Source organism: Cherax quadricarinatus, chromosome 9, assembly GCF_038502225.1.
Source record: "Cherax quadricarinatus isolate ZL_2023a chromosome 9, ASM3850222v1, whole genome shotgun sequence".
In the NCBI taxonomy this organism is placed as follows: Eukaryota; Metazoa; Arthropoda; class Malacostraca; order Decapoda; family Parastacidae; genus Cherax; species Cherax quadricarinatus.
The window spans coordinates 37,489,897-37,516,973 of NC_091300.1; the positions used below are offsets into that span (position 1 = coordinate 37,489,897).

Genomic DNA, 27,077 nt, shown 5'->3' on the forward strand with positions numbered 1-27,077 from the left:
CTAGGACTAACCCTTGTGGAACCTCGCTCATCACATCGCTTCCCTCTTACACCACCTCACGTACCATCACTCGTTGTTCCCTTCCTGTCAGGAATTCTCTGAACTGTTGCAGGACTAACAGGAACAGTCCTGTTAGTCCTGCCTGCTCCTCTAGTTTTTGCGCTAATATCTTGTGCAGAACGGTGTCAAAAGCCTTCTTGTGTGTGTGTGTGTGTGTGTACCCAACATATTCAGCAGTTTCGCTTAATTTAAGCGCCACTTGAGTTGGTTTACATCTCTCAGGTTTGGCAACCTTGCTTACCCTGGCCGGCTGGCTGGCTGGCTGTGGGCTCATGCTGCTGCCCACACTCAGTGTTGGTGCAGCAGCGGACGTAGTGGTATACAGCAATTTTCTCTGTGGAATTAACTCCATTAGGTTAGTTATTCAAAGTTTCAACACGCTTAGTAACTATATTTTATCACTAGAAGATGTATGCAATTTTTTTTAATAATTTTAGCTTTTAACAGCCTTGTGCGTAGTTACCACAATTATATCTACGTACAAGGCTAACGTCGGTTGATGATTTCAACGTCACCATGGTGATGTGATGTGTTTGGTGATATTGCTGGTAAATTCCTATCTTTTCATTTCTTATGAACGCTTGTCCTTCCTAGTAAGTATTAATGTGAAGATTTTTTTCTGATTTTTAACCCTGGAGGATTAGCCTCCCAGGATAACCCAAGATAAGCAGTGCGTCATCGAGGGACTCTGACTTCCATTGGGGTCCGCAATCTTGTCTTTCAGAATGTGACCCACACCAGTCTACTAACACCCAGGTACTTACTTGCCTGCTAGATGAACGGAACAGGTGTAAGGGAACACTTCCAATGCTTCCACCCTTGCCGGTGATCTAACCACAAGACAACGGGTGAAGCGAGAGCGTTGCCTACCAGGCCACGGGCCACCCGTGGGGTCCCCCACCCATGAGCGCATTTTTGTGGGGGAAGACGGTTACAGGTTCGGGGTTGAGGGCCATTTTCCCGTGTGGCTTAACATTTTGCTTTTCGATTAACGTAATATTGCCTATCCAGGCACCAAGAGGTATTAGGGTTAGGTTAGGTTTGTCGGGGAATACAAGTGGTTTCCATTGGGTCTTAGTCCTATGATCACCTGCAGCTGGAGGTTTTGGTCACCTGACAGGCTCGTTGACTTGCCAGTCGACCCCTTTGAAAATTAGTTATAATTTTAACCAGGAGGTGTTCGGGGGCTCGTGGATCAATTGACAGGTTTTACTTCGCACACTAAGATACCAGGGTTCGATACCCTAACGAGTGACAACGTTGGGAATGTTTCTTTACATCTAAGTACCTGGGTATTAGCCGACTTGTGTGGGTCGTAGCCAAGGAAGGAGGGATTTTAAAGGACTCCAATGGAAATAAGCCCGACAGTGGCTTTAATTAAGTTTATTTAAGAACTGTTACATATAAGCACAATTGACAAGTTGAGGTGATTACGATTACCGTACATAGTAGTACATAGTAACTTGTAGGTTATTTATAAACGTAAATTGAGCATTTCCACTGGGGGGGGGGGTTCCTTGTAAATGTTTATTCAGGTATACACAAATAGTTACATAGATTCGTAAATAGCAGCATATGTGTAGAGAACCTAGGATAACCCAAATAAGTCAGCCTTGCTATTAGATAAAGTAGCAGTTAGCATGATTAAGAAAAAATAAAACTAAACAATTCAACGTCGGGAAAAATCAGTGATGATAAACTTCATTAGGAATAAAGTGAATAGTAATTTACATGCCCATTAGAGAAAATCATTTTAATAGGTTTGCGAATGTTAATTATACGAGAAATCCCTTTCCTCCCTGTCTGTAGCTTCATTCATTAGGAACCTTTTTAGCTCTCCCTTTGAGCTTGTCCGCTCAAGGGAAGGTTCCTTGAAGGCTGGTGAGGGGCTCTTGATCTAGGGAATTGGATCTGTGCTCCAGTTACCTGAATTAAGCCAGAATACCTTCCATATATCCCCCCTCAGGCGCTGTATTATTCTACGGTTTAGCGCTCCCCATGATTATAATAATTTTGAACTTGTTTAAGGCTAAGATAAGATAAGATTTCGTTCGGATTTTTAACCCCGGAGGGTTAGCCACCCAGGATAACCCAAGAAAGTCAGTGCGTCATCGAGGACTGTAACTTATTTCCATTGGGGTCCTTAATCTTGTCCCCCAGGATGCGACCCACACCAGTCGACTAACACCCAGGTACCTATTTGCTGCTAGGTGAACAGGACAACAGGTGTAAGGAAACGTGTCGAAATGTTTCCACCCGCCGGGAATCGAACCCGGGCCCTCCGTGTGTGAAGCGGGAGCTTTAGCCACCAGGCCACCAGGTTGGGCTGGCCTTGACATGTTCAGGCAATCCGTTCCACTTTTATTGCTGTATAATAAAAGGCGTTTGAGGCATGACCACCTAATATACTGCAAAACTGTGTCCACTTCCCATTAGATAAACTTTTGAGTTTCGAGTTTTTCTACTCCCGTAGCCCGGCCCAGGGCGAGGCTAGTCTGGTGCTTGCCTGGTCAACCAGACTGTTTCTGCTGGCGGCATGCCAACATTTATGCATCACAGCATGATTGATCTTGGTACCTGGTGCAAATACTTGTCCAGTTTCCTCTTGAAGACGTCTGTAATTGTTCCAGCAGTGTTTGATATCCCTTAGTACCATACTGGTTTTGGTTGCTAACCTTGACTAAATTTGCACCAAGTTATTCTGGGCACTACTTGTGAGCAGTTTTATAGACAAGGTTTAATTTGGGCTGCCATATTGTCTTCATTATTTACAGTATCCAGTGGTTGTAATTCATCCTGGCCTACATGCTCTCTTCGACCCAGGCCCAGGAGGAATCTTTCCATTATAAGAACATAAAGAAGGAACACTGCAACAGGCCTACTGACCCATGAGGAGCAGGTCCATGTTCCTCCCCCGGATTAGCCCAATGACCCACCCAGTCTGGTCACCTCCACTCGAGGAAGGAGCACGGCACCAGACCCAGCAGCACAAGCTAGTCAGGTCCAACTCACACCCACTCGTGCATTTATCTAACCGATTTTTAAAACCACACAACGTTTTAGCCTGAATAACTGTACTCGGGAGTTTGTTCCACTCATCCACAAATCTATTACCAAACCAGTGCTTTCCTATATCCTTCCTGAATCTGAATTTTTCCAACTTGAAACCATTGCTGCGAGTCCTGTCTTGGCAGGGAATTTTCAGCACGCTATTTACATCCTCTTTATTTATTCCTGTTTTCCATTTATACACCTCGATCATATCCCCCCCTAATTCTACGCCTTTCGAGAGAGAGCAGATTCAGGGCCCTCAGTCTATCCTCGTAGGGAAGATTTCTGATACATGGCATCATCTTTGTCATCCCCCTCTGTACGTTTTCCAGAGCATTTATATCCATTTTGTAATACGGTGACCAGAACTGAGCAGCATAGTCTAAATGAGGCCTAACCAAGGATATATAGAGTTGAACAACCTGAGGACTTCTATTATTTATACTTCTAGATATGAAGCCAAGAATTCTTTTAGCTTTATTGCAAACACTAATGCACTGTTGTCTTGGTTTTAGATTACAGCTAACCAGAACTCCAAAATCCTTTTCGCAACCAGTAGTATTAAGATCTACATTATTTAGTTTATATGTGGCATGATTATTTACCTGTCCAACATTTAGAACTTTGCATTTGTCAATATTAAACTGCATCTGCCACTTCTCCGACCATTGCATCAGTCAACAGGAAAGGTGGTGGAGTAGCGATGTATGTCAGAGACAATTTAAATTGTTGTGTTAGACAAGATATTAAATTAGAAGCGTCAGCCACTGAATCTGTTTGGTTACAGCTTCTCGAGGGCCGAGAAAAACTAATTTTGGGTGTGATTTACAGGGCCCCAAATCTTGATAGGGAGTGCAGTAAACTTCTATGGGACGAAATTCGTAAGGCATCTACATACGAAAATGTTGTGCTAATGGGAGATTTCAACTATAGACAGATTGACTGGAGCAATTTGACAGGAAATTTAGAGTCGGGTGACTTTCTTGATTCGATCCAGGATTGTTTTTTAAAACAGTTTGTGACAGAGCCAACTAGGGGAAATAACCTCCTTGACTTGGTTCTTGCCAGTAGGGAAACACTAATTAATAATCTTGAGGTTAATGATGAGCTTGGGGAGAGTGATCACAAATCACTCAGTTTTAACATATTATGGAATTCCCCTAATAATGGCAATCAAGTCTCCGTCCCTGACTTTCGCTTGGCTGATTTCATAGGACTGAAAAATTACTTAGGTGGGCTGAACTGGAATGACCTGACTAAGGGTCAGGTAGGTGGTGATGGTTGCCGATATGATGCTTTCCAGGGCATAGTTCTAGCTGCTCAGTCAAATTATGTTCCAAATAGGGAAATCAGATCAAACAAAAATGATCCTAAATGGATGAACAATAGATTAAAATATCTGGTCAAAAGAGAGGCATATATAGGCAAATCAAAAGAGGAGAGGGGCAATTAAGAAATCGATATATTCAGTTAAAGAGAGAAATAAAAAAGGGAATTAGAAAAGCAAAAAGAGATTATGAGGTTAAAGTTGCAAGAGAATCGAAGACTAACCCAAAAGGATTCTTTCAGGTATACAGAAGTAAGATCAGGGACAAGATAGGCCCACTCAAAAGTTCCTCGGGTCAGCTCACTGACAGTGATAAGGAAATGTGTAGAATTTTTAACACATACTTCCTCTCAGTTTTTACACAGGAGGATACCAGTGATATTCCAGTAATGATAAATTATGTAGAACAGGACGATAATAAACTGTGCACTATTAGGGTCACAAGTGTCATGGTCCTTAGGCAAATAGATAAATTAAAACCTAACAAATCCCCAGGCCCTGATGAACTGTATGCAAGGGTTCTAAAGGAATGTAAAGAGGAGCTTAGCACACCTTTGGCTAATCTTTTCAACATATCACTACAAACTGGCATGGTGCCAGATAAGTGGAAAATGGCAAATGTGATACCTATTTTCAAAACAGGTGACAGGTCCTTAGCTTCGAACTATAGACCAATAAGCCTAACCTCCATAGTGGGAAAATTTATGGAATCAATAATTGGCGAGGCAGTTCGTAGCCACCTTGAAAAGCATAAATTAATCAACGAATCTCAGCATGGTTTTACAAAGGGGCGTTCCTGCCTTACGAATTTATTAACTTTTTTCACTAAGGTATTTGAGGAGGTAGATCATGGTAATGAATATGATATTGTGTATATGGACTTCAGTAAGGCTTTTGACAGGGTCCCACATCAGAGACTATTGAGGAAAATTAAAGCACATGGAATAGGAGGAGAAATTTTTTCCTGGATAGAGGCATGGTTGACAAATAGGCAGCAGAGAGTTTGCATAAATGGGGAGAAATCAGAGTGGGGAAGCGTCACGAGCGGTGTTCCACAGGGGTCAGTGTTGGGCCCCCTGCTGTTCACAATCTACATAAACGACATAGATGAGGGCATAAAGAGCGACATCGGCAAGTTTGCCGATGACACCAAAATAGGCCGTCGAATTCATTCTGACGAGGACATTCGAGCACTCCAGGAAGATTTGAATAGACTGATGCAGTGGTCGGAGAAGTGGCAGATGCAGTTTAATATAGACAAATGCAAAGTTCTAAATGTTGGACAGGACAATAACCATGCCACATATAAACTAAATAATGTAGATCTTAATATTACGGATTGCGAAAAAGATTTAGGAGTTCTGGTTAGCAGTAATCTGAAACCAAGACAACAGTGCATAAGTGTTCGCAATAAAGCTAATAGAATCCTTGGCTTCATATCAAGAAGCATAAATAATAGGAGTCCTCAGGTTGTTCTTCAACTCTATACATCCTTGGTTAGGCCTCATTTAGATTATGCTGCACAGTTTTGGTCACCTTATTACAGAATGGATATAAATTCTCTGGAAAATGTACAAAGGAGGATGACAAAGATGATCCCATGTATCAGAAACCTTCCCTATGAGGATAGACTAAGGGCCCTGAAACTGCACTCTCTAGAAAGACGTAGAATTAGGGGGGATATGATTGAGGTGTATAAGTGGAAGACAGGAATAAATAAAGGGGATGTAAATAGTGTGCTGAAAATATCTAGCCTAGACAGGACTCGCAGCAATGGTTTTAAGTTGGAAAAATTCAGATTCAGGAAGGATATAGGAAAGTACTGGTTTGGTAATAGAGTTGTGGATGAGTGGAACAAACTCCCAAGTACCGTTATAGAGGCCAGAACGTTGTGTAGCTTTAAAAATAGGTTGGATAAATACATGAGTAGATGTGGGTGGGTGTGAGTTAGACCTGATAGCTTGTGCTAACAGGTCGGTTGCCGTGTTCCTCCCTTAAGTCAATGTGACCTGACCTGACTAGGTTGGGTGCATTGGCTTAAGCCGGTAGGAGACTTGGACCTGCCTCGCATGGGCCAGTAGGCCTTCTGCAGTGTTCCTTCGTTCTTATGTTCTTATGTTCTTATTCAAATCATCCTGGAGTGCTCTAGTGTCCTCATTAGAATGAATTGGATGGCCTATTTTGGGTGTCAGCAAATTTGCTTATGTCGCTATATGTTCCCTCATCTATGTCGTTTATTCCTCAATAGCCTCTGTTCTATTTCTGTTCTATTTTTTTAATTGAGCAGAGTACCATGTAGATATATCTCCAACATGAGACAGATAAATGACATTGTGTAAGAGCTAGATCTAGTCCTTCGAGCCTCACTAGGCAGACATTGTTCTTGTCTCTAGAGGAACTTTAACCTATCATTTGCTTGTTTCCCCCCCCCTGCATTGTTTCTGGAGTTTATTTAATCTTTTCCGGTGGTCACCGCCCCCCTAGGCCTAGTCCCAGACCATGCCTCCTGTTTCTGGCCCGATCAATCAGGCTCTTAATGTCCTCCGCCAGTAGTCCAACGTATGCACCATAACCCGGTGCATATTAACATTGTTGTGCTCCTTGAACACGAGATCAGATATTCGCAAGTCTCACATTTGACTTGCATTCTGACGAGTGGTTTGAGTGTGTCTTGTACTCTGATCTTGTTTTATTTCCTGTTCCATGACATAACTTGAAATTTGTTCTTATTGAACATCATATTGTCAGTCACCCAGTGGAACACTTAGATGTAAACTTAAAGGCTCGCTGTCTCTACAGTGGATGGCGCTTTCAAACAGATTCTAGTATTGTCTGCAAAGGATACAATCCTATGATTGATACCCGTCTACCAGAAATGAGAATGAAGAGGATTCTAACATGCTTGGACTAAAGGGAAAAACCAGATATTTCACTTAAGGTACTTAAGTGAGGAGGGTTTCCCATTACACTGGACATTAAAAGTATTTACCTTATCAGTTTACTTTTCGAGCTTCAATGGGTTATGTTATTAACCCTTCAAGTAAATAATCTTAACACAATCATTTTATACGGCTCTGGCGTCCCTTGAAAATGAACAAAATTATTTTATAAGTTTCATTGGCATTTTACTGTTCAGGAGGAGGAGGAGGAGGAGGACAACGCTGAAGGTTGGGAGGACAACGCTGAAGGTTGGGAGGACAACGCTGAAGGTTGGGAGGACAACGCTGAAGGTTGGGAGGACAACGCTGAAGGTTGGGAGGACAACGCGGAAGGTTGGGAGGACAACGCTGAAGGTTGGGAGGACAACGCTGAAGGTTGGGAGGACAACGCTGAAGGTTGGGAGGACAACGCTGAAGGTTGGGAGGACAACGCTGAAGGTTGGGAGGACAACGCTGAAGGTTGGGAGGACAACGCTGAAGGTTGGGAGGACAACGCTGAAGGTTGGGAGGACAACGCTGAAGGTTGGGAGGACAACGCTGAAGGTTGGGAGGACAACGCTGAAGGTTGGGAGGACAACGCTGAAGGTTGGGAGGACAACGCTGAAGGTTGGGAGGACAACGCTGAAGGTTGGGAGGACAACGCTGAAGGTTGGGAGGACAACGCTGAAGGTTGGGAGGACAACGCTGAAGGTTGGGAGGACAACGCTGAAGGTTGGGAGGACAACGCTGAAGGTTGGGAGGAGGAGGACAACGCCGGAGGTTGGGAGGGGGAGGACAACGCCGGAGGTTGGGAGGAGGAGGAGGAGGAGGAGGAGGACAACGCCGGAGGTTGGGAGGAGGAGGACAACGCCGGAGGTTGGGAGGAGGAGGAGGACAACGCCGGAGGTTGGGAGGAGGAGGAGGACAACGCCGGAGGTTGGGAGGAGGAGGAGGACAACGCCGGAGGTTGGGAGGAGGAGGAGGAGGACAACGCCGGAGGTTGGGAGGAGGAGGAGGAGGAGGACAACGCCGGAGGTTGGGAGGAGGAGGACAACGCCGGAGGTTGGGAGGAGGACAACGCCGGAGGTGGGGAGGAGGACCACGCCGGAGGTGGGGAGGAGGACCCCGCCGGAGGTTGGGAGGAGGACAACGCCGGAGGTTGGGAGGAGGACAACGCCGGAGGTTGGGAGGAGGACAACGCCGGAGGTTGGGAGGAGGACAACGCCGGAGGTTGGGAGGAGGACAACGCCGGAGGTTGGGAGGAGGACAACGCCGGAGGTTGGGAGGAGGACAACGCCGGAGGTTGGGAGGAGGACAACGCCGGAGGTTGGGAGGAGGACAACGCCGGAGGTTGGGAGGAGGACAACGCCGGAGGTTGGGAGGAGGACAACGCCGGAGGTTGGGAGGAGGACAACGCCGGAGGTTGGGAGGAGGACAACGCCGGAGGTTGGGAGGAGGACAACGCCGGAGGTTGGGAGGAGGACAACGCCGGAGGTTGGGAGGAGGACAACGCCGGAGGTTGGGAGGAGGACAACGCCGGAGGTTGGGAGGAGGACAACGCCGGAGGTTGGGAGGAGGACAACGCCGGAGGTTGGGAGGAGGACAACGCCGGAGGTTGGGAGGAGGACAACGCCGGAGGTTGGGAGGAGGACAACGCCGGAGGTTGGGAGGAGGACAACGCCGGAGGTTGGTAGGAGGACAACGCCGCAGGTTGGGAGGAGGACAACGCCGGAGGTTGGGAGGAGGACAACGCCGGAGGTTGGGAGGAGGACAACGCCGGAGGTTGGGAGGAGGACAACGCCGGAGGTTGGGAGGAGGACAACGCCGCAGGTTGGGAGGAGGACAACGCCGGAGGTTGGGAGGAGGACAACGCCGGAGGTTGGGAGGAGGACAACGCCGGAGGTTGGGGGAGGAGGACAACGCCGGAGGTTGGGAGGAGGACAACGCCGGAGGTTGGGGAGGAGGACACCGCCGGAGGCTGGGAGGAGGACAACGCCGGAGGTTGGGAGGAGGACAACGCCGGAGGTTGGGAGGAGGACAACGCCGGAGGTTGGGAGGAGGACAACGCCGGAGGTTGGGAGGAGGAGGAGGAGGACAACGCCGGAGGTTGGGAGGAGGAGGAGGAGGACAACGCCGGAGGTTGGGAGGAGGAGGAGGACAACGCCGGAGGTTGGGAGGAGGAGGACAACGCCGGAGGTTGGGAGGAGGAGGAGGACAACGCCGGAGGTTGGGAGGAGGAGGAGGAGGAGGAGGTTGGGAGGAGGAGGACAACGCCGGAGGTTGGGAGGAGGAGGACAACGCCGGAGGTTGGGAGGAGGAGGAGGACAACGCCGGAGGTTGGGAGGAGGAGGAGGACAACGCCGGAGGTTGGGAGGAGGAGGAGGACAACGCCGGAGGTTGGGAGGAGGAGGAGGAGGACAATGCCGGAGGTTGGGAGGAGGAGTAGGACAACGCCGGAGGTTGGGAGGAGGAGGAGGAGGAGAACGCCGGAGGTTGGGAGGAGGAGAACGCCGGAGGTTGGGAGGAGGAGGAGAACGCCGGAGGTTGGGAGGAGGAGGAGAACGCCGGAGGTTGGGAGGAGGAGGAGAACGCCGGAGGTTGGGAGGAGGAGGAGAACGCCGGAGGTTGGGAGGAGGAGGAGAACGCCGGAGGTTGGGAGGAGGAGGAGAACGCCGGAGGTTGGGAGGAGGAGGAGAACGCCGGAGGTTGGGAGGAGGAGGAGAACGCCGGAGGTTGGGAGGAGGAGGAGAACGCCGGAGGTTGGGAGGAGGAGGAGAACGCCGGAGGTTGGGAGGAGGAGGAGAACGCCGGAGGTTGGGAAGAGGAGGAGAACGCCGGAGGTTGGGAGGACAACGCCGGAGATTGGGAGGAGAACGCCGGAGGTTGGGAGGAGGACAAGAACGCCGGAGGTTGGGAGGAGGACAAGAACGCCGGAGGTTGGGAGGAGGACAAGAACGCCGGAGGTTGGGAGGACAAGAACGCCGGAGGCTGGGAGGAGGACAAGAACGCCGGAGGCTGGGAGGAGGACAAGAACGCCGGAGGCTGGGAGGAGGACAAGAACGCCGGAGGCTGGGAGGAGGACAAGAACGCCGGAGGCTGGGAGGAGGACAAGAACGCCGGAGGCTGGGAGGAGGACAAGAACGCCGGAGGCTGGGAGGAGGACAAGAACGCCGGAGGCTGGGAGGACAAGAACGCCGGAGGCTGGGAGGACAAGAACGCCGGAGGCTGGGAGGAGGACAAGAACGCCGGAGGCTGGGAGAGGACAAGAACGCCGGAGGTTGGGAGGAGGACAAGAACGCCGGAGGTTAGGAGGATGATAACACGGGAGGAGAACGCGGGGGAAGGAGGAGAACGCGGGGGAAGAGAACGCGGGAGAACGCAGGAGGATGATTACGCCGCAGGAGAACGCGGGAGAACACGGGAGGTGGAGAACGCGGGAGGAGGAAGAGGACGCGGGAGGAGGAAAACACGGGGGGGGGGAGGAGGAGGAGAACGCGGGAGGAGGAGGAGGAGGAGGAGGAGGAGGAGAACGCGGGAGGAGGAGGAGGAGGAGGAGGAGAACGTGGGAGGAGGAGGAGGAGAACGCGGGAGGAGGAGGAGGAGAACGCGGGAGGAGGAGGAGGAGGAGGAGGAGAACGCGGGAGGAGGAGGAGGAGGAGGAGAACGCGGGAGGAGGAGGAGGAGGAGGAGAACGCGGGAGGAGGAGAACGCGGGAGGAGGAGGAGGAGAACGCGGGAGGAGGAGGAGGAGGAGGAGAATGCGAGAGGAGGAGGAGGAGAATGCGAGAGGAGGAGGAGGAGAATGCGAGAGGAGGAGGAGGAGGAGAACGCGGGAGGAGGTGGAGAACGCGGGAGGAGGTGGAGAACGCGGGAGGAGGTGGAGAACGCGGGAGGAGGAGGAGAACGCGGGAGGAGGAGGAGAACGCGGGAGGAGGAGGAGAACGCGGGAGGAGGAGGAGAACGCGGGAGGAGGTGGAGAACGCGGGAGGAGGAGAGCGCGGGAGGAGAGCGCGGGAGGAGGAGGAGACCTGGAGGTTATTCCGGGGATCAACGCCCCCGCGGCCCGGTCCACGACCAGGCCTCCCGATGGATCAGGGCCTGATCAACTAGGCTGTTACTGCTGGCCGCACGCAGTCCGACGTACGAGCCACAGCCCGGCTGATCCGGCACCGACTTTAGGTATCTGTCCAGCTCTCTCTTGAAGGCAGCCAGGGGTTTATTGGCAATTCCCCGAATGCTTGATGGGAGGCTGTTGAACAGTTTTGGGCCCCGGACACCTATGGTGTTTTCTCTTAGTGTACCAATGGCGCCCCTACTTTTTATTGGCGGCATTTTGCATCGCCTGCCCAGTCTTTTACTTTCGTAGGGAGTGATTTCTGTGTGCAGATTTGGGACCATTCCTTCCAAGATTTTCCAAGTGTAGATTATGATATATCTCTCCCTCCTGCGTTCCAACGAGTACAAGTCAAGTGCTTTCAAGCGTTCCCAGTAGTTAAGGTGCTTGACAGAACTTATACGTGCAGTAAAGGATCTCTGTACACTCTCTAGATCTGCGATTTCACCTGCTTTGTATGGAGATGTTAATGTACAGCAGTATTCCAGCCTAGAGAGAACAAGTGATTTGAAAAGGATCATCATGGGCTTGGCATCTCTCGTTTTGAAAGTTCTCATTATCCATCCTATCATTTTCTTTGCACGTGCGATCGTGGCACTGTTGTGATCCTTGAAAGTGAGATCCTCAGACATTACTACTCCCAGGTCCCTTACATTATTTTTCCGCTCTATTGTATGGCCGGAGTCAGTAGTATACTCTGTTCTAGTTATTATCTCCTCCAGTTTTCCATAACGGAGTAGTTGGAATTTGTCCTCATTGAACATCATATTGTTTACCGTTGCCCACTGGAAAACTTTGTTTATAGCGCGGGAGGAGGAGGAGGAGAGCGCGGGAGGAGGAGGAGAGCGCGGGAGGAGGAGGAGAGCGCGGGAGGAGGAGGAGAGCGCGGGAGGAGGAGGAGGAGGAGAGCGCGGGAGGAGGAGGAGGAGGAGAGCACAGGAGGAGGAGGAGGAGGAGAGCGTGGGAGGAGGAGGAGGAGGAGGAGAGCGTGGGAGGAGGAGGAGGAGGAGGAGAGCGTGGGAGGAGGGGGAGGAGGAGGAGAGCGTGGGAGGAGAGGGGAGGAGGAGGAGAGCGTGGGAGGGGGAGGAGGAGGAGGAGGAGGAGAGCGTGGGAGGGGGAGGAGGAGGAGGAGGAGGAGAGCGTGGGAGGGGGGAGGAGGAGGAGGAGGAGGAGAGCGTGGGAGGGGGAGGAGGAGGAGGAGGAGGAGAGCGTGGGAGGGGGAGGAGGAGGAGGAGGAGGAGAGCGTGGGAGGAGGAGGAGGAGAGCGTGGGAGGAGGAGGAGGAGAGCGTGGGAGGAGGAGGAGGAGAGCGTGGGAGGAGGAGGAGGAGAGCGTGGGAGGAGGAGGAGGAGGGAGGAGGAGGAGGAGGAGGAGAGCGTGGGAGGAGGAGGAGGAGAGCGTGGGAGGAGGAGGAGGAGGAGAGCGTGGGAGGAGGAGGAGGAGGAGAGCGTGGGAGGAGGAGGAGGAGGAGAGCGTGGGAGGAGGAGGAGGAGGAGAGCGTGGGAGGAGGAGGAGGAGGGCGTGGGAGGAGGAGGAGGAGAGCGCTGGAGGAGGAGGAATGCGCGGGAAGAGGAGGAGAGTGCGGGAGGAGAGCGCGGGGGGAGGAGGAGGAGGAGAGCGCGGGGGGGGAGGAGGAGGAGGAGGAGGAGGAGGAGGAGGAGAGCGCGAGAGGAGGGGGAGAGGACAGGAGGAGGGGGAGAGGACAGGAGGAGGGGGAGAGGACAGGAGGAGGGGGAGGAGAGCGCGGGAGGAGGGGGAGGAGTGCGCGGGAGGAGGGGGAGGAGAGCGCGGGAGGAGGTGGAGGAGAGCGCGGGAGGAGGTGGAGGAGAGCGCGGGAGGAGGTGGAGGAGAGCGCGGGAGGAGGTGGAGGAGAGCGCGGGAGGAGGTGGAGGAGAGCGCGGGAGGAGGTGGAGGAGAGCGCGGGAGGAGGTGGAGGAGAGCGCGGGAGGAGGTGGAGGAGAGCGCGGGAGGAGGTGGAGGAGAGCGCGGGAGGAGGTGGAGGAGAGCACGGCAGGAGGAGGAGAGCACGGCAGGAGGAGGAGGAGAGCACGGGAGGAGAGCGCAGGAGGAGGAGGGGAGCGCGGGAGGAGGACGACGACGCGGGGGAGGAGGAGGAGGAGGAGAGCGCGGGAGGAGGAGGAGGAGGAGGAGAGCGCAGGAGGAGTGTGAGAGGAGGAGAGCGCGGGAGGAGGAGGAGAGCGCAGGAGGAGGAGGAGGAGGAGGAGGAGAGCGCAGGAGGAGAGTGAGAGGAGGAGAGCGCGGGAGGAGGAGGAGAGCGCAGGAGGAGGAGGAGGAGAGCGCAGGAGGAGAGTGTGAGAGGAGGAGAGCGCGGGAGGAGAGTGTGAGAGGAGGAGGAGGAGAGCGCAGGAGGAGAGCGCGGGAGGAGTAGGAGGAGAGCGCGGGAGGGGTGGGGAACGCGGGAGTAGTAGTAGTAGAAGAACGCGGTAGTAGTAGGAGAATGCGGGAGGAGGACGAGGACGACAACGCTGGAAGAGGACAACGCGGAGGAGGACAACGCCACAGGTTGGGAGGAGGATGGTGGCGGAGGTTGAGGATTGTCGAGGACGGAGGGTAGAATTTTGAGGGGTTGAGGTTGGGGGGTGGAGAACAGTATTTGAATGTGTTTAATAGAATTCCCGTTTTCTCACTGTTATAAGATAGGCTGCATTTGACTTGGCCTTGACCCTAGGCAACATGGGGCAGTCTAGCTCTCGACAACAGCCACTCCTAGACTTAGTTCATTGTATTCAGGTTAATTTTTTCTCATCGCAATATACATGTCCTGCAACGCTTAAAATCCACTCTTACACCTACCAGCCTTACCGTTGTAAATTACTGTGTTGAAGTTATATTGACACACTGTTAGTGTTATAATCATACCCAACATTTTCATTTGCAAATTTTTTTTTCATTTTAGACTTCAAGATGGTGTGGGAACCTACAGGATGTTGCTGCTTCTCACGGAGGACAGGAAGTCTCATCCTTGGCTGTTTGGCTCTGGTACGTTAAAAAATTATTGGTAATTCAAATGGTAAGGATACAAATTTCTGAGTTGGGTGTGAGTAGGAATATATTTAAATTGTACTAGTCTACGTAAGCCAAGACAGTACCATTTATTGTTTTGTTTTAGGAAATTTGATAGGCCTGGCAAGAACAGTGTGGTACAGTTTAATTCCAGATATGAAATATTGGATAGGAAGAATCGAAGATAATATACTGTACTACATTATGTACAAAGCAAGCCTTTGTTTATTTTGTTGAAAGACCCTTATCAGGCCAGTGTAATGTGACATCATTTTACACAGAAATAGTTGGCGTAATGACTATTGGCAGTGATGCTTCATCGAAATTTAGCTGTATGATGTGTGAATGCTGACATAATTTATAATTGCTGATTTGGGTTTCCCTTTCAATATTAGCTCTGAATGTGGATTGGTGATACTGGAGGATCCCCGATTTTTTATGGTGTCAGAAGCCTATGAATGCAGCCTCCAAGCATCATCCTCAAACCATACCATGGGTGGGGATAGAACCCGCGATCATAGTCATAAAACTCCAAATTGATGCGATAGCGCGTCGGTCTGGAGTATTATGGCTCTTTGCAGGTTCTCTGCCCGTCTATGGTATGGTTTGTTTGCAATAGTGTCATTATGATTTCGTGAATCATTGTAATAGAAGTTGTGGATTTTGCATGCATACCTACTGTCATTTGGTGACAGAATTGTCACCCAGCCGCCAACTAATGCCTGTCATGTCCTGTTCAAGGCTGGTGTGCCTGCAGGTGTGAGGGTAGAAGTGCCTGCCACACATGCACAATCATGGCTATGACATCACACAAGTCATCACACAAGTCAACCATCAAGTGATTCGTAGGGACAACTGGTTAAGTCATTAATAACTAACGATTCCTACTGACATCAAAACGTATGATCATTGGTGTTACATTCATTGTTTTGAAGGTTCTAGTTATCCAGCTTATTTTCCTTGCTGTTGGTTATGTAGTGACTTGTTATCCCTGAAGGTGAGATCTGATATTAGTCCAGGGTTTCCTATAACTTTTATGCTGTTTAGTGATTTGAGTTTGTACTCCATTCCTATCTTTATTTCCTCAGTCTTAACAGAGGAGTAACTGAAACTTGCTCTTATTGTACATAATATTTTCAGTGGCCCACTAGAAGATTGTTTATATCAGTTTGGAGCGTTGCAGTATCTTCAGTGGAAGCCACTCGTACAGATTCTAGTATTACATGTATCTGCAAAGGTTGGCTTGGTGCTACGATTTATGCCTCATTCTGTCAGATACGAGAATGAGAAAGAATAAGAGCTACTAATGTGCCTTGGGGAAGAGAGCCTTTCACTGTGGCGGTCTGTTTTCACTCGGTTTGCTATTACACTTTGGGTTCTTTTGGTTAGAAAATGATATACGTATCCATCTGCCCACTTTGTTATTACTTTTGCATGCATTTGTGAACTATTATACATTCATCACTTGTTAAGGGCTGTTGCAAACCACATTGTAAACCACGTTTGCATTTTGCATGTCTTTTACTGCATCTGATCATGTAGTATTGGTCAGGCAATAGCAAGAGGTATAAGTATACCTGAAGAGGGTTTCGGGGATCAGTGCCCCTGCAGTCCGGTTTGAGACCAGGCCTCATGGTGGATCAGGGTTTGATCAACGAGGCTGTTACTGCTGGCCACATAAAACGACGTACGTACCACAGCCTGCCTGATCAGGTACTGACTTTAGGTGCCTCTCCAGAGCCTTCTTGAAGACACAGGGATCTGTTGGTAATCCCCTTTATGTATGCTGGGAGGCAATTTTAAACCCATTCTGCCCTGGTGAAGTGCCGCAGCTTCCACCCCAGTCCCACCTTAGGGTGGACAAAGCACCAGATGATGCCATATTGTCTGTTCCCTCAGGCAGAGACTGAGTGGAGAAAAGTAGGAGAAAATAGTACAAATAATAGGGGAAAATTACTAGAATATGAGAGAATAGAAGGTAGTGCTCTATTCTCTTAAGTATAGGTTATATGTTATTGAGTGCTGACTTCAGACTAATGGACCTTGTATACATGGCTCAAAGGGGAAAGTAAAACGTGCTCCGATAAAACCACTTACACTAACACACTACAAGGGAATCTGAAATCATTGGCACCCAAGAAGAAAAATTGCTAGCAGCCAATACCTAATACAGTAGAACCTGCTTACTGATACAAGTCACAGCACACCGGCCCTTGCTTTGACATACTGTCTGGGGTTACCTCCCTTGATTTACTGCCTTGATACATTCCTTCTTCCGGTCGCTTCTGAGGTCTTCTCAGATCCTAGATTACAAGCCTGGACTGATCCTCCAGGGCTAGGAATTTCAAGGACTCTAGAAAACTATCTCCTTTCCCCAGTATCTCATCAGCAACCGATACTCTTCTACAGTTATGTAGGCATCTCTTGGGGGGGGGGGGGCTTGTTGCTGCTAAACCTTGTTAGCAGCAAATAGGTGTACATGAACAGTCATAAAAAAAAAAAAAAAAACTGCTTAAGCAAGACAAGAGACGAGAGTGGAGGCTAGTCTACCCTCGTGTTTCCCTCCATTGTTTGAACAGAATTCAAACTCGTGTATGCAAGCTCTTGACAACACTCCTAGAACAGGTGGTCAACTCACCTTGACACTGAATACTAATTAGAAAAAAATAATCAGATACACAATAATTAACTTTATCCACTGTATTACATAAGAACATAAGAAAGAAAGAACACTGCAACAGGCCTACTGACCCATGCGGAGCAAGTTCATGCCCCCCATCCCCTGATAAGACCAATGACCCACCCCCACCGGATTAGCCCAATGACCCACCCAGTCTGGTCACCTCCACTCAAGGATGGAGCACTGCACCAGATCCAGAAGCACAAGCTAGTCACGTCCAACTCACACCCACCCACACCCACTCATGTATTTATCTAACCTATTTTTAAAACTACACAACGTTTTAGCCTGAATAACTGTACTAGGGAGTTTGTTCCAATAATCCACGACTTTATTACCAAACCAGTACTTTTCTATATCCTTCCTGAATCTGAATTTTTCCAACTTGAAACCATTGCTGCGAGTCCTGTCTTGGCTGGAAATTTTCAGCACGCTATTTACATCCCATTTATTTATTTCTGTTTTCCATTTATACACCTCGATCATATCCCCCCTAATTCTACGCCTTTCGAGAGAGTGCAGATTCAGGGCCCTCAGTTTATCCTCATAAAGATGATCCCATGTATCAGAAATCTTCCTTGTCATCCTCCTCTGTACGTTTTCCAGAGCATTTATATCCATTCTGTAATACGGTGACCAGAACTGAGCAGCATAGTCGAAATGAGGCCTAACCAAGGATATATAGAGTTGAAGAACAACCTGAGGACTTCTGTTTTTTATACTTCTAGATATGAAGCCAAGAAATCTGGTAGCTTTATGGCGAACACTAATGCACTGTTGTCTTGGTTTTAGATTACCGCTAACCAGAACTCCTAAATCCTTTTCGCAATCAGTAGTATTAAGATCTACATTATTTAGTTTATATGTGGCATGGTTATTTAACTGTCCAACATTTAGAACTTTGCATTTGTTAATATTAAACTGCATCTGCCACTTCTCCGACCATTGCATCAGTCTATTCAAATCATCCTGGAGTGCTCTATTGTCCTCGTTAGAATGAATTGGACTGCCTATTTTGGTGTCATCAGCAAATTTGCTTATGTTGCTATTTATTCCCTCATCTATGTCGTTTATGTAAATTGTGAACAACAACGGGCCCAACAATGACCCCTGAGGAACACCGCTTGTGACGTGCCCCCATTCTGATTTCTCCCCATTTATGCAAACTCTCTGCTGTCTATTTGTCAGTCATGCCTCTACCCAGGAAAAAATTTCTCCTATTCCGTGTGCCTTAAGTTTCCTCAATAGCCTCTGGTGTGGAACTCTATCGATAGCCTTACTGAAGTCCATATACACAATATATTCATTGCCATGATCTACCTCCTCAAACACCTTAGTGAAAAAAGTTAGTAAATTCATAAGACAGGAACGCCCCTTTGTAAAACCGTGTTGAGATTCATTAATTAATCTGTACCTGTCAAGATGGCTACGAATTGCTTCGGCAATTATTGATTCCATAAATTTTCCCACTATGGAGGTAAGGCTTATTGGTCTACAGTTCGAAGCCAAGGACCTGTCACCTGCCTTGCAAATAGGTATTACATTAGCCATTTTCCACTTATCAGGCACTATGCCAGTTTGTAGTGATATGTTAAAAAGATTAGCCAAAGGTATGCTAGGTTCCTCTTTACATTCCTTTAACACCCTTGCAAACAGTTCATCAGGGCCCGGGGATTTATTAGGTTTTAGTTTCTCTATTTGTCTGAGGACCATGTCACTAGTTACTGCAATCGTACATTATCACTTATTTCAGGAATATCGCTAGTATTTTCCTGGGTGAAAACTGAGAGGAAGTAGGTATTTAGAATTTCACACATACTTATCATTGTCAGTGATCTGACCAGAGTTACTCTTAAGTGGGCCAATCTTGTCCCTAATCTTACTTCTGTATACCTGAAAGAACCCTTTTGGGTTAGTCTTTGAATCCCTTGCGACCTTAGCCTCATAATCCCTTTTTGCTTTTCTTATTCCTTTATTTCTCTCTTTAATTGAATATATCGATTTCTTAACTGCCCGTCCCGTCTTTTGATACGCCTATATATGCATCTCTTTTGACCAATGAGATGTTTTAATCTATTGTTCATCCATTTGGGATCATTTTTGTTAGATCTAATTTCCCTGACTTAAGAAATCGTAATGACACGATTGCAATATACCTAGTTGGATGAATCTTATTGTGGCTAGCTGGTCTAGTGGCTAGCGCGACGGGCTGGAGTTTTGAGACTCTATGACCGCGGGTTCAATCCCGGCCGGGGGTATGGTTTATTTGCAATCGTGTCATTACGATTTCTTAAGTCATGTTGACGGCAGTGAAGGGACTTGAGCTAGAGTTCGTCACGGCCACGCTAGCTGGAGATTCGTCTGTAAAAACTTGCATTTGTGGTCACAGAGGTGCCTGTGCTAACTTTCCTATGGTGTAGAAATATACCTAGTTGGATGAATCTTATTGTGGCTAGCTGGTCTAGTGGCTAGCGCGACGGGCTGGAGTTTTGAGACTCTATGACCGCGGGTTCAATCCCGGCCGGGGGTATGGTTTATTTGCAATCGTGTCATTACGATTTCTTAAGTCATGTTGACGGCAGTGAAGGGACTTGAGCTAGAGTTCGTCACGGCCACGCTAGCTGGAGATTCGTCTGTAAAAACTTGCATTTGTGGTCACAGAGGTGCCTGTGCTAACTTTCCTATGGTGTAGAAATATACCTAGTTGGATGAATCTTATTGTGGCTAGCTGGTCTAGTGGCTAGCGCGACGGGCTGGAGTTTTGAGACTCTATGACCGCGGGTTCAATCCCGGCCGGGGGTATGGCTAATTTCCCTAATGGGAACAAAAGTTGTCTGGGCAGCTAGAACTGTTCTGAAAAAACGTCATATTGGCAACCAAGATCACCTACCTGACCCATAGTCAGGACATCCCAATTTAGCCCACCCAGGTAATTTTTCAGTCCCATGAAGTCGGCAAAGCGAAAATCTGGGACAGAGATTTGATTGCAGTTATTTGGGTAATTCCATGATATATTGAAACTAAGTGATTTGTGATCTCTTTTCCCAAGCTCATCATTAACCTCAAGATTATTAATTAGTGAATCTTTGTTGGCAAGAACCAAGTCAAGCAGATTGTTTCCTCTAGTTGGTTCTGTCACAACCTGTTCTAAAAAGCAATCCTGAACCGTATCAAGAAAGTCATTAGACTCAAGATTTCCTGTCATATTGTTCCAATCAATTTGTGTAAAGTTAAAATCTCCCATTATCACAACATTTTCATATCTTGATGCCTTATGAATTTCGTCCCATAACAGCTTACTGCCCTCCCTATCAAGGTTTGGGGGCCTATAAATCACGCCCAAAATTAATTTGTCACGTCACTCTAGAAACTGTAGCCAAACAGATTGTGTTCGATGTTTCTAATCTTATATCATGTCTAAGACAATTTAAATTTTCCCTGACATACATCGCCACACCACCACCCTTCCTGTTGATCCTGTCAGCGTGGAATAGTTTATAACCCTGTATGTTGCATTCAGAAGGCATTTCTCGATCTTTCAGGTTGAACCTGGTCTGTTATACCAATAATATCTATGTTACCTACACGTGCAAGTAATCTTAGCTCATCTATCTTATTTCTTAAACTCCTACTACATATTTGTATGGTAGACCTTAAGGGAGCTAGTCACTCGTTGCCCTCTACTATCTTTGTTTGTTGATCAATTGATTTGCCATTACTAGCAACTTCATTTTGAATATTGTCTTTTAAACATATCCCTGAGGTATCCCGGTAATAACTGCTATTTTTAACCCTAATGCTGCAGCTTGATTGTTTCCCACAAACACTCATACCTCTATAATCTATCAGTTTAAATTCCTAGACAAGTCATCAGTTACCCTCACAATTGAATTGGCTAATGCAACCACTCCATCCCCCAGAGAGATGAACCCCATCCCTTGCATACATATCAAGTTTGCCAAAGAATAGGTCCCAGTTATCAATGAATGGGATTGCAAGTTCTTGCAGTACCTGTCTAGCCAGCAATTTATACCAATTGCCCTAAACATTCATTCATTGCCCACTCCCTTTCTAGGCAAGATGGTACATACGACTGGGATCCCTCCCTTAGACCTAACTACTTCTGTGGCTGACCTGTACTTATCCAGCAGCTCCTCTCTCCTGCCCTTCCCAATGTCATTACCCCCAGCACTAAGACAGATAATAGGCTTGTTCCCATTATCTGCCATAATATTATCCAACCTGCTGACTGTCACCAACACCAGCTCCAGGAAGACACACTCTGACCTTTCTGTCTGTTACAAAATGCACTGTCCATATATCTTACCTGAGAATCGCCTACTATTAAAATATTCTTACCTTGATTAGCAGGGGAGTCAGTGGTACCTTCAACCTCACTAACCACTGAAGTACACTCGTCTTGGAGAACAGAGAATCGATTTCCTACCTTCACATCTTCTCTATTAACTCCTCATCTCCCTTCTTCCTGAACTGTGAACCACTTGCCACTTAAAGTGCTGCCACTATCACTGCTGGTGACCATTCCTTCCTTACCAGCTAAATCCTTCTCACACTCGCTCCCAAACTCATCTATGCGAAGCTTCAGCCTCCTATTTTCCTCCTGAAGAAGTAGAATCTCCTTCAACACTTGAACCTGAGATTCTAAAACACTACAACAAGCCATGGTACTTGGTAACAGCCCACACTAACTCCCAAGAGCTTAGGCAGGTATGACCGCAGGCGACCACTGACCTCGTGAAAACATGTTGGAACCAACAATAATAGAAAATCAACATGCGGGGGGGGGGGGTCACAATTGAAATACATTTCTTTAGTTAATTTAAAGCTGTTACAGTAATAGTGATATTTTAACCTTGTATACAGATGACTACAACAACAACAATAATAATAATAATAATAATAATAATATGATACTGATAGTACTGTTTTCAATTAAACACTTGCTTTTTCTGCATTACATTTCAGCACAACAATGATGTTAGATGACATTACCAATCTAATCTTTAAACTATTTATCTCCTTCACCTGGGTTACAGAACTATGCACATAGTAAATAGGTAAGGATATAGACAAATACACAGTGAGGGCAGACATGAAATTTTCACAGCCAATATTTATCACACCTTACATAAGTAAAGCTTGAGGGGCTGATTTACTTCGTTAAACGCCTCCCCAGTTCGGGTAAATCTTCGTTGTGAAAATCACAATAAGTGCTAGAAAATGAAAAAAAAAAATACAATGGACCCTTGACTTAGGATGGCCTAAACCTACGATAAAACCGACTTACCATGCTTGTCAGTGTAAAAATTTGACCCCGACCTATGTTGAAAAACTAGACTTACATCATTCATCCCGTATGTGTCCACGAGTCTGTCTGGCTTGAGCACGCCTCAGCTGCCCTGCCTTCAGTTAGTGTGCCAGTGTTTACAAGACAGTGAGGTCGCTTCCACGCATACATTCAGAACATTTTGTATTATTCTAGTGTTTTTAGTGCTTGTAATTGCTAAATAAGCCACCATGGGCCCAAAGAAAGCTTCTAGTGCCAACCCTGTGGTAAAAACGGTGAAAATTGCAATTGAAAATTGAGGAGGTAATTAATAAGTTTGAAAGTGGAGTGCACCACTGTGAATCACTTTAGAAAAATCTTAAAGGAATGCGAGGTACAGAGCTCTATGGACAGATTTTTGGTGCAACAGAGGTCCAGTGACTCAAGTTGTTCCCAGTGGCATTAAAAGAAGTAACCCCGGAAAAGAACTTGCTACCTAAAGTCCTTATGGAAGGGGATTCCCCTTCCAAAAAATAATACACCTCCATCATCTCCCCTCCTCCCATCACTCATCACCACATCTTCAAAAAAGGTAAGTGTCATTTATTCTTCATTACACTATTGTGCATGTATGCTTCTGTTTGTGTGTAGGAAAATGTATATTTCATGTGGTAAAATTTTTTTTCCTACTTTTGGGTGTCTTGAACGGATTAATTTGATTTCCATTATTTCTTATGGGGAAAATTAAGTCAGCTTATGATAATTTCGTCTTATGATGTGCTCTCTGGAACGGATTAACATCGTAAGTCAGGGGTCCACTGTACTCGGGAACTGCCTTTTTTTTTCATATATTACAGTATAATACACTGCTTCTCCTTCTGATGTATTCTGAAACTTTGCAAACATTCCAGGCTGCTATACGAACTACAACTGACAGTTATTTTTAACAAACCCACTCCAGTAACTTCTATCATTGGAAAGTGTTCCATCCACAACTCCTTTTGCCCTATAGAAAACTAGAGCAACAAAGTACTGAGGTGGAGGCCTTCAGGTAGCAGAGAAAAAAACCCCCCTGATACACTCTACCATTTGCTTCATTCATCATCATTCATTTTCATTCATCATCATTTAGGCTCCCTTTTTCTCGACAGAGGCACCTAAGCAGGAAATAACACTCCACCGAGGAGGCGTTGATACACAACTGACATCCCTTTGACAACCAACACCAAGATTTAGAATGAGAGGACAGTGCACATATCACTGTATTGCAGTTTACGAGTCGCTTAAACTAACAATTAAATCTACATACAGTCCAGAATTCATCAACAGTCCCACATACAAACAAGACAAAAAAAAAAAAAAATGAGGAACAGCCTGAACTTTACAGCTCAACACCTACACACTTACTAGGGAACTAAACTGTCATGCTGTGTTATTTTTAGGGTTATGAGCAGAACACACAAAAGAACACAGCAAACAGAGAGAAAACACAGTATAAGAATTAGACAAAATAGCTCAAAACAGAAGTAGAGAAAAGTGTAACAGCCTGAACTATACAGTCCAACACCTAGACCATACTAGGGAATACAACCTCTTCCTTCCACATCACAGAAAAATAGACATAGAAAACAGCATAAGATAAAAACTACTCGCTACATACATGGGCTGTTTCAGGTTTAAAATAAAAAAAAAAATTACATGAATGGCATCTGTCTTACTCTTGCTAATTTTGTTCAATAGTATTTCTACACATTTTTCCTTGTTCCAACCTTCCACCAACTTCGAGTCAAATTCAACAGTCAAAATATCTGCAATAGAATTATCTGAATTTTGGTTACCAATGGCAAATGCACTGGAATTAACCATTTCCACACACTTCCGAGAAGCATCAAAATTATGTCCATTTTCAACACCTTCCTTGTTATTCTCTGAAAATCCACAATTTAAACTCGTCCAATCAGTTATCCTAAATATATTCTTCCCTTGATCCATACAAATCCCTATGGTTTTCACATAATCGTCACTCATTTTACATTTGCACAGAATTTTCACAAGGCAAACAATCTACAAAAATAGACATCCTTTCATTAAAACCTCGAGTGATACTTGGGGGGTCACTTTCTCTTTGATATGCATCCTCCCACTTTCCATCTTTTACCATATCCCCTTGAAACCTGTATAGGTCCATTATCATTTCATCAGTTTGATTCCAACCATTTTTAGAAGAGCCAAGCAACAAAAATAATCCCACTGCTGTGTCGAGTGAGGTTCCACAAGGTTCAGTTCTAGGCCCAGTGCTGTTTCTTGTATACGCGAATGACATGGTGGGAGGAATAGATTCAGAAGTGTCATTGTTCGCTGATGTGAAACTGATGACAATACAAGTGGGCGAGGATCAGTTAAGATTACAAGGGGATCTGGACAGACTACAAGTATGGTCTGACAAATGGCTCCTGGAGTTTAACCCCAGTAAGTGAAAGGTCATGAAGATTGGGGAAGGACATAGAAGACAGCAGATGGCGTACATATTAGGAAATCAAAAGCTGCAAACGTCAATTAAAGAAAAGGATCTTGGGGTAAGCATTATAATGAACATGTCCCCTGAGGCACACATCAATCAAATAACTGCTGCAGCATATGGGAGATTGGCAAACCTGAGATTGACGTTTAGACATACGAGTAAGGAGTCATACACGACATTGTACACCGTGTATGTAAGGCCTATACTGGAGTATGCAGCGCCAGTATGGAACCCTCGCCTAGTCAAACACGTAACAAAATTGGAGAAAGTGCAAAAATTTGCAACACAATTAGTCCCGGAATTGAGGGGTATGCCTTATGAGGAGAGGTTAAGGGAACTCTACCTGATGACACTAGAGGATAGGAAGGATAGAGGGGACATAACATATAAAATACTGAGAGGCTTGACAAGGTCGACAGGGATGGAATGTTTGAGATGGGAAATGGGAACAAGGAAGCTGAAAACCCAGATGAGTCGTAGGGATGTTAGGAAGTATTTCTTTAGCCTTAGAGTTGTCAGGAAGTGGAATCTGGAGAGTGTAGTAGTTTACCTGGAGTTTACCTGGAGAGAGTTCCGGGGGTCAACGCCCCCGCGGCCCGGTCTGTGACCAGTAGTGGAAGCAAGTTTCATAAATAACATTAAGAAGAGGTATGACAGATCATGGAGTAGGGAGAGAGTGAATTAGTATCGACCAGTGAAGAGGCAGGGCCAGGAGCTATGAATCGACCCCTGCAACCACATATAGGTGAGTACACACTCAGACATACTCACGCACACATGGTTCTGAGTTTTGAATATCTAGTAGTTACAGGTGGAGAGGGTAACAGGAATTGAATGGGGAAAAGCCAAGCTTTAAAATCGGGGACTACACAGGTATGAGGAACTTGCTGCAGGAGGTTCAGTGGGACAGAACTGGTAGGAAAGTAACAACAAAATTTAACAATAAAATGCAAGGAGGCAGAGGAAAGGTTTGTCCCTAAGGGCAATAGAAAAAATGGGAAGACCAAAGCGAGTCCTTGGTTTACCTGAAGGTGTAGGGAGGCAAAAAACTAAGTGCGCCAAAGAATGGAAAAGATACAGGAGGCAAAGGACCCAGGAAAATAAGGAGATTAGTCGAAGAGCCAGAAACGAGTATGCACAGGTAAGGAGGGAGGCCCAGCAACAGTACGAAAACGACACATCATCGAAAGTCAAGTCTGACCCGAAACTGCTGTATAGCCACATTAGGAGGAAGACAACAGTCAAAGACCAGGTGATGAGGCTGAGGAAAGAAGGTGGGGAACTCTCAAGAAATGATCAAGAGGTATGTGAGGAGCTCAGCATAAGATTTAAGGAAGTATTTACAATGGAGACAGGAAGGCCTCTGGGAGGACATAAGAGGGGGACACCAGCAAGGAATATATCAAGTGTTGGATGACATGCAAACAACTGAGGAGGTGAAGCTGCTGCTAAGGGACATTGATACCTCAAAGGCAATGGGACCGGACAACAACTCTCCGTGGGTCCTTAGAGATGGAGTGGATATGCTGTGTGTGCCAAGAACTACAATCTTCAACACATCTCTGGAAATTGGGCAACTTCCTGAGGTATGGAAGATGGCAAATGTAGTTCCCCAAATGCAAAGTCATGAAGATTGGGGAAGGGCAAAGAAGACCGCAGACACAATATAGTTTAGATGGCCAAAGACTGCAAACCTCACTCAAGGAAAAAGATCTGGGGGTGAGTATAACACCGAGCATATCTCCTGAGGCGCACATCAATCAGATAACTGCTGCAGCATACGGGCGCCTGGCAAACCTACGGATAGCGTTCCGATACCTCAGTAAGGATTCGTTTAAGACTCTGTACACCATCTACGTCAGGCCCATACTGGAGTATGCAGCACCAGTTTGGAATCCACACCTAGTCAAGCACGTCAAGAAATTAGAGAAAGTGCAAAGGTTTGCAACAAGACTAGTCCCAGAGCTACGGGGATTGTCCTATGAAGAAAGGGTGAGGGAAATCGGCCTGACGACACTGGAGGCCAGGAGGGTCAGGGGAGACATGATAACGACATATAAAATACTGCGCGGAATAGACAAGGTGGACAAAGACGGG

The 27,077-nt window shown here is 47.0% G+C and overlaps 1 protein-coding gene across 2 annotated transcripts in view; it reads left to right on the top strand.

The window, feature by feature from the left end:
* Nucleotides 1-274: 274 nt before the first annotated feature.
* LOC138852470 (uncharacterized) overlaps nt 275-27,077 on the top strand; it is a 71,466-nt gene continuing 44,663 nt past the window's right edge. For both annotated transcript variants that reach the window (XM_070083393.1, XM_070083394.1), the window contains exons 1-2: nt 275-415; nt 14,386-14,468. In XM_070083393.1, the coding sequence (XP_069939494.1) occupies nt 14,394-14,468 (75 nt within the window). In that variant the 5' untranslated portion in view covers nt 275-415; nt 14,386-14,393. The remainder of the gene's footprint in view (nt 416-14,385; nt 14,469-27,077) is intronic.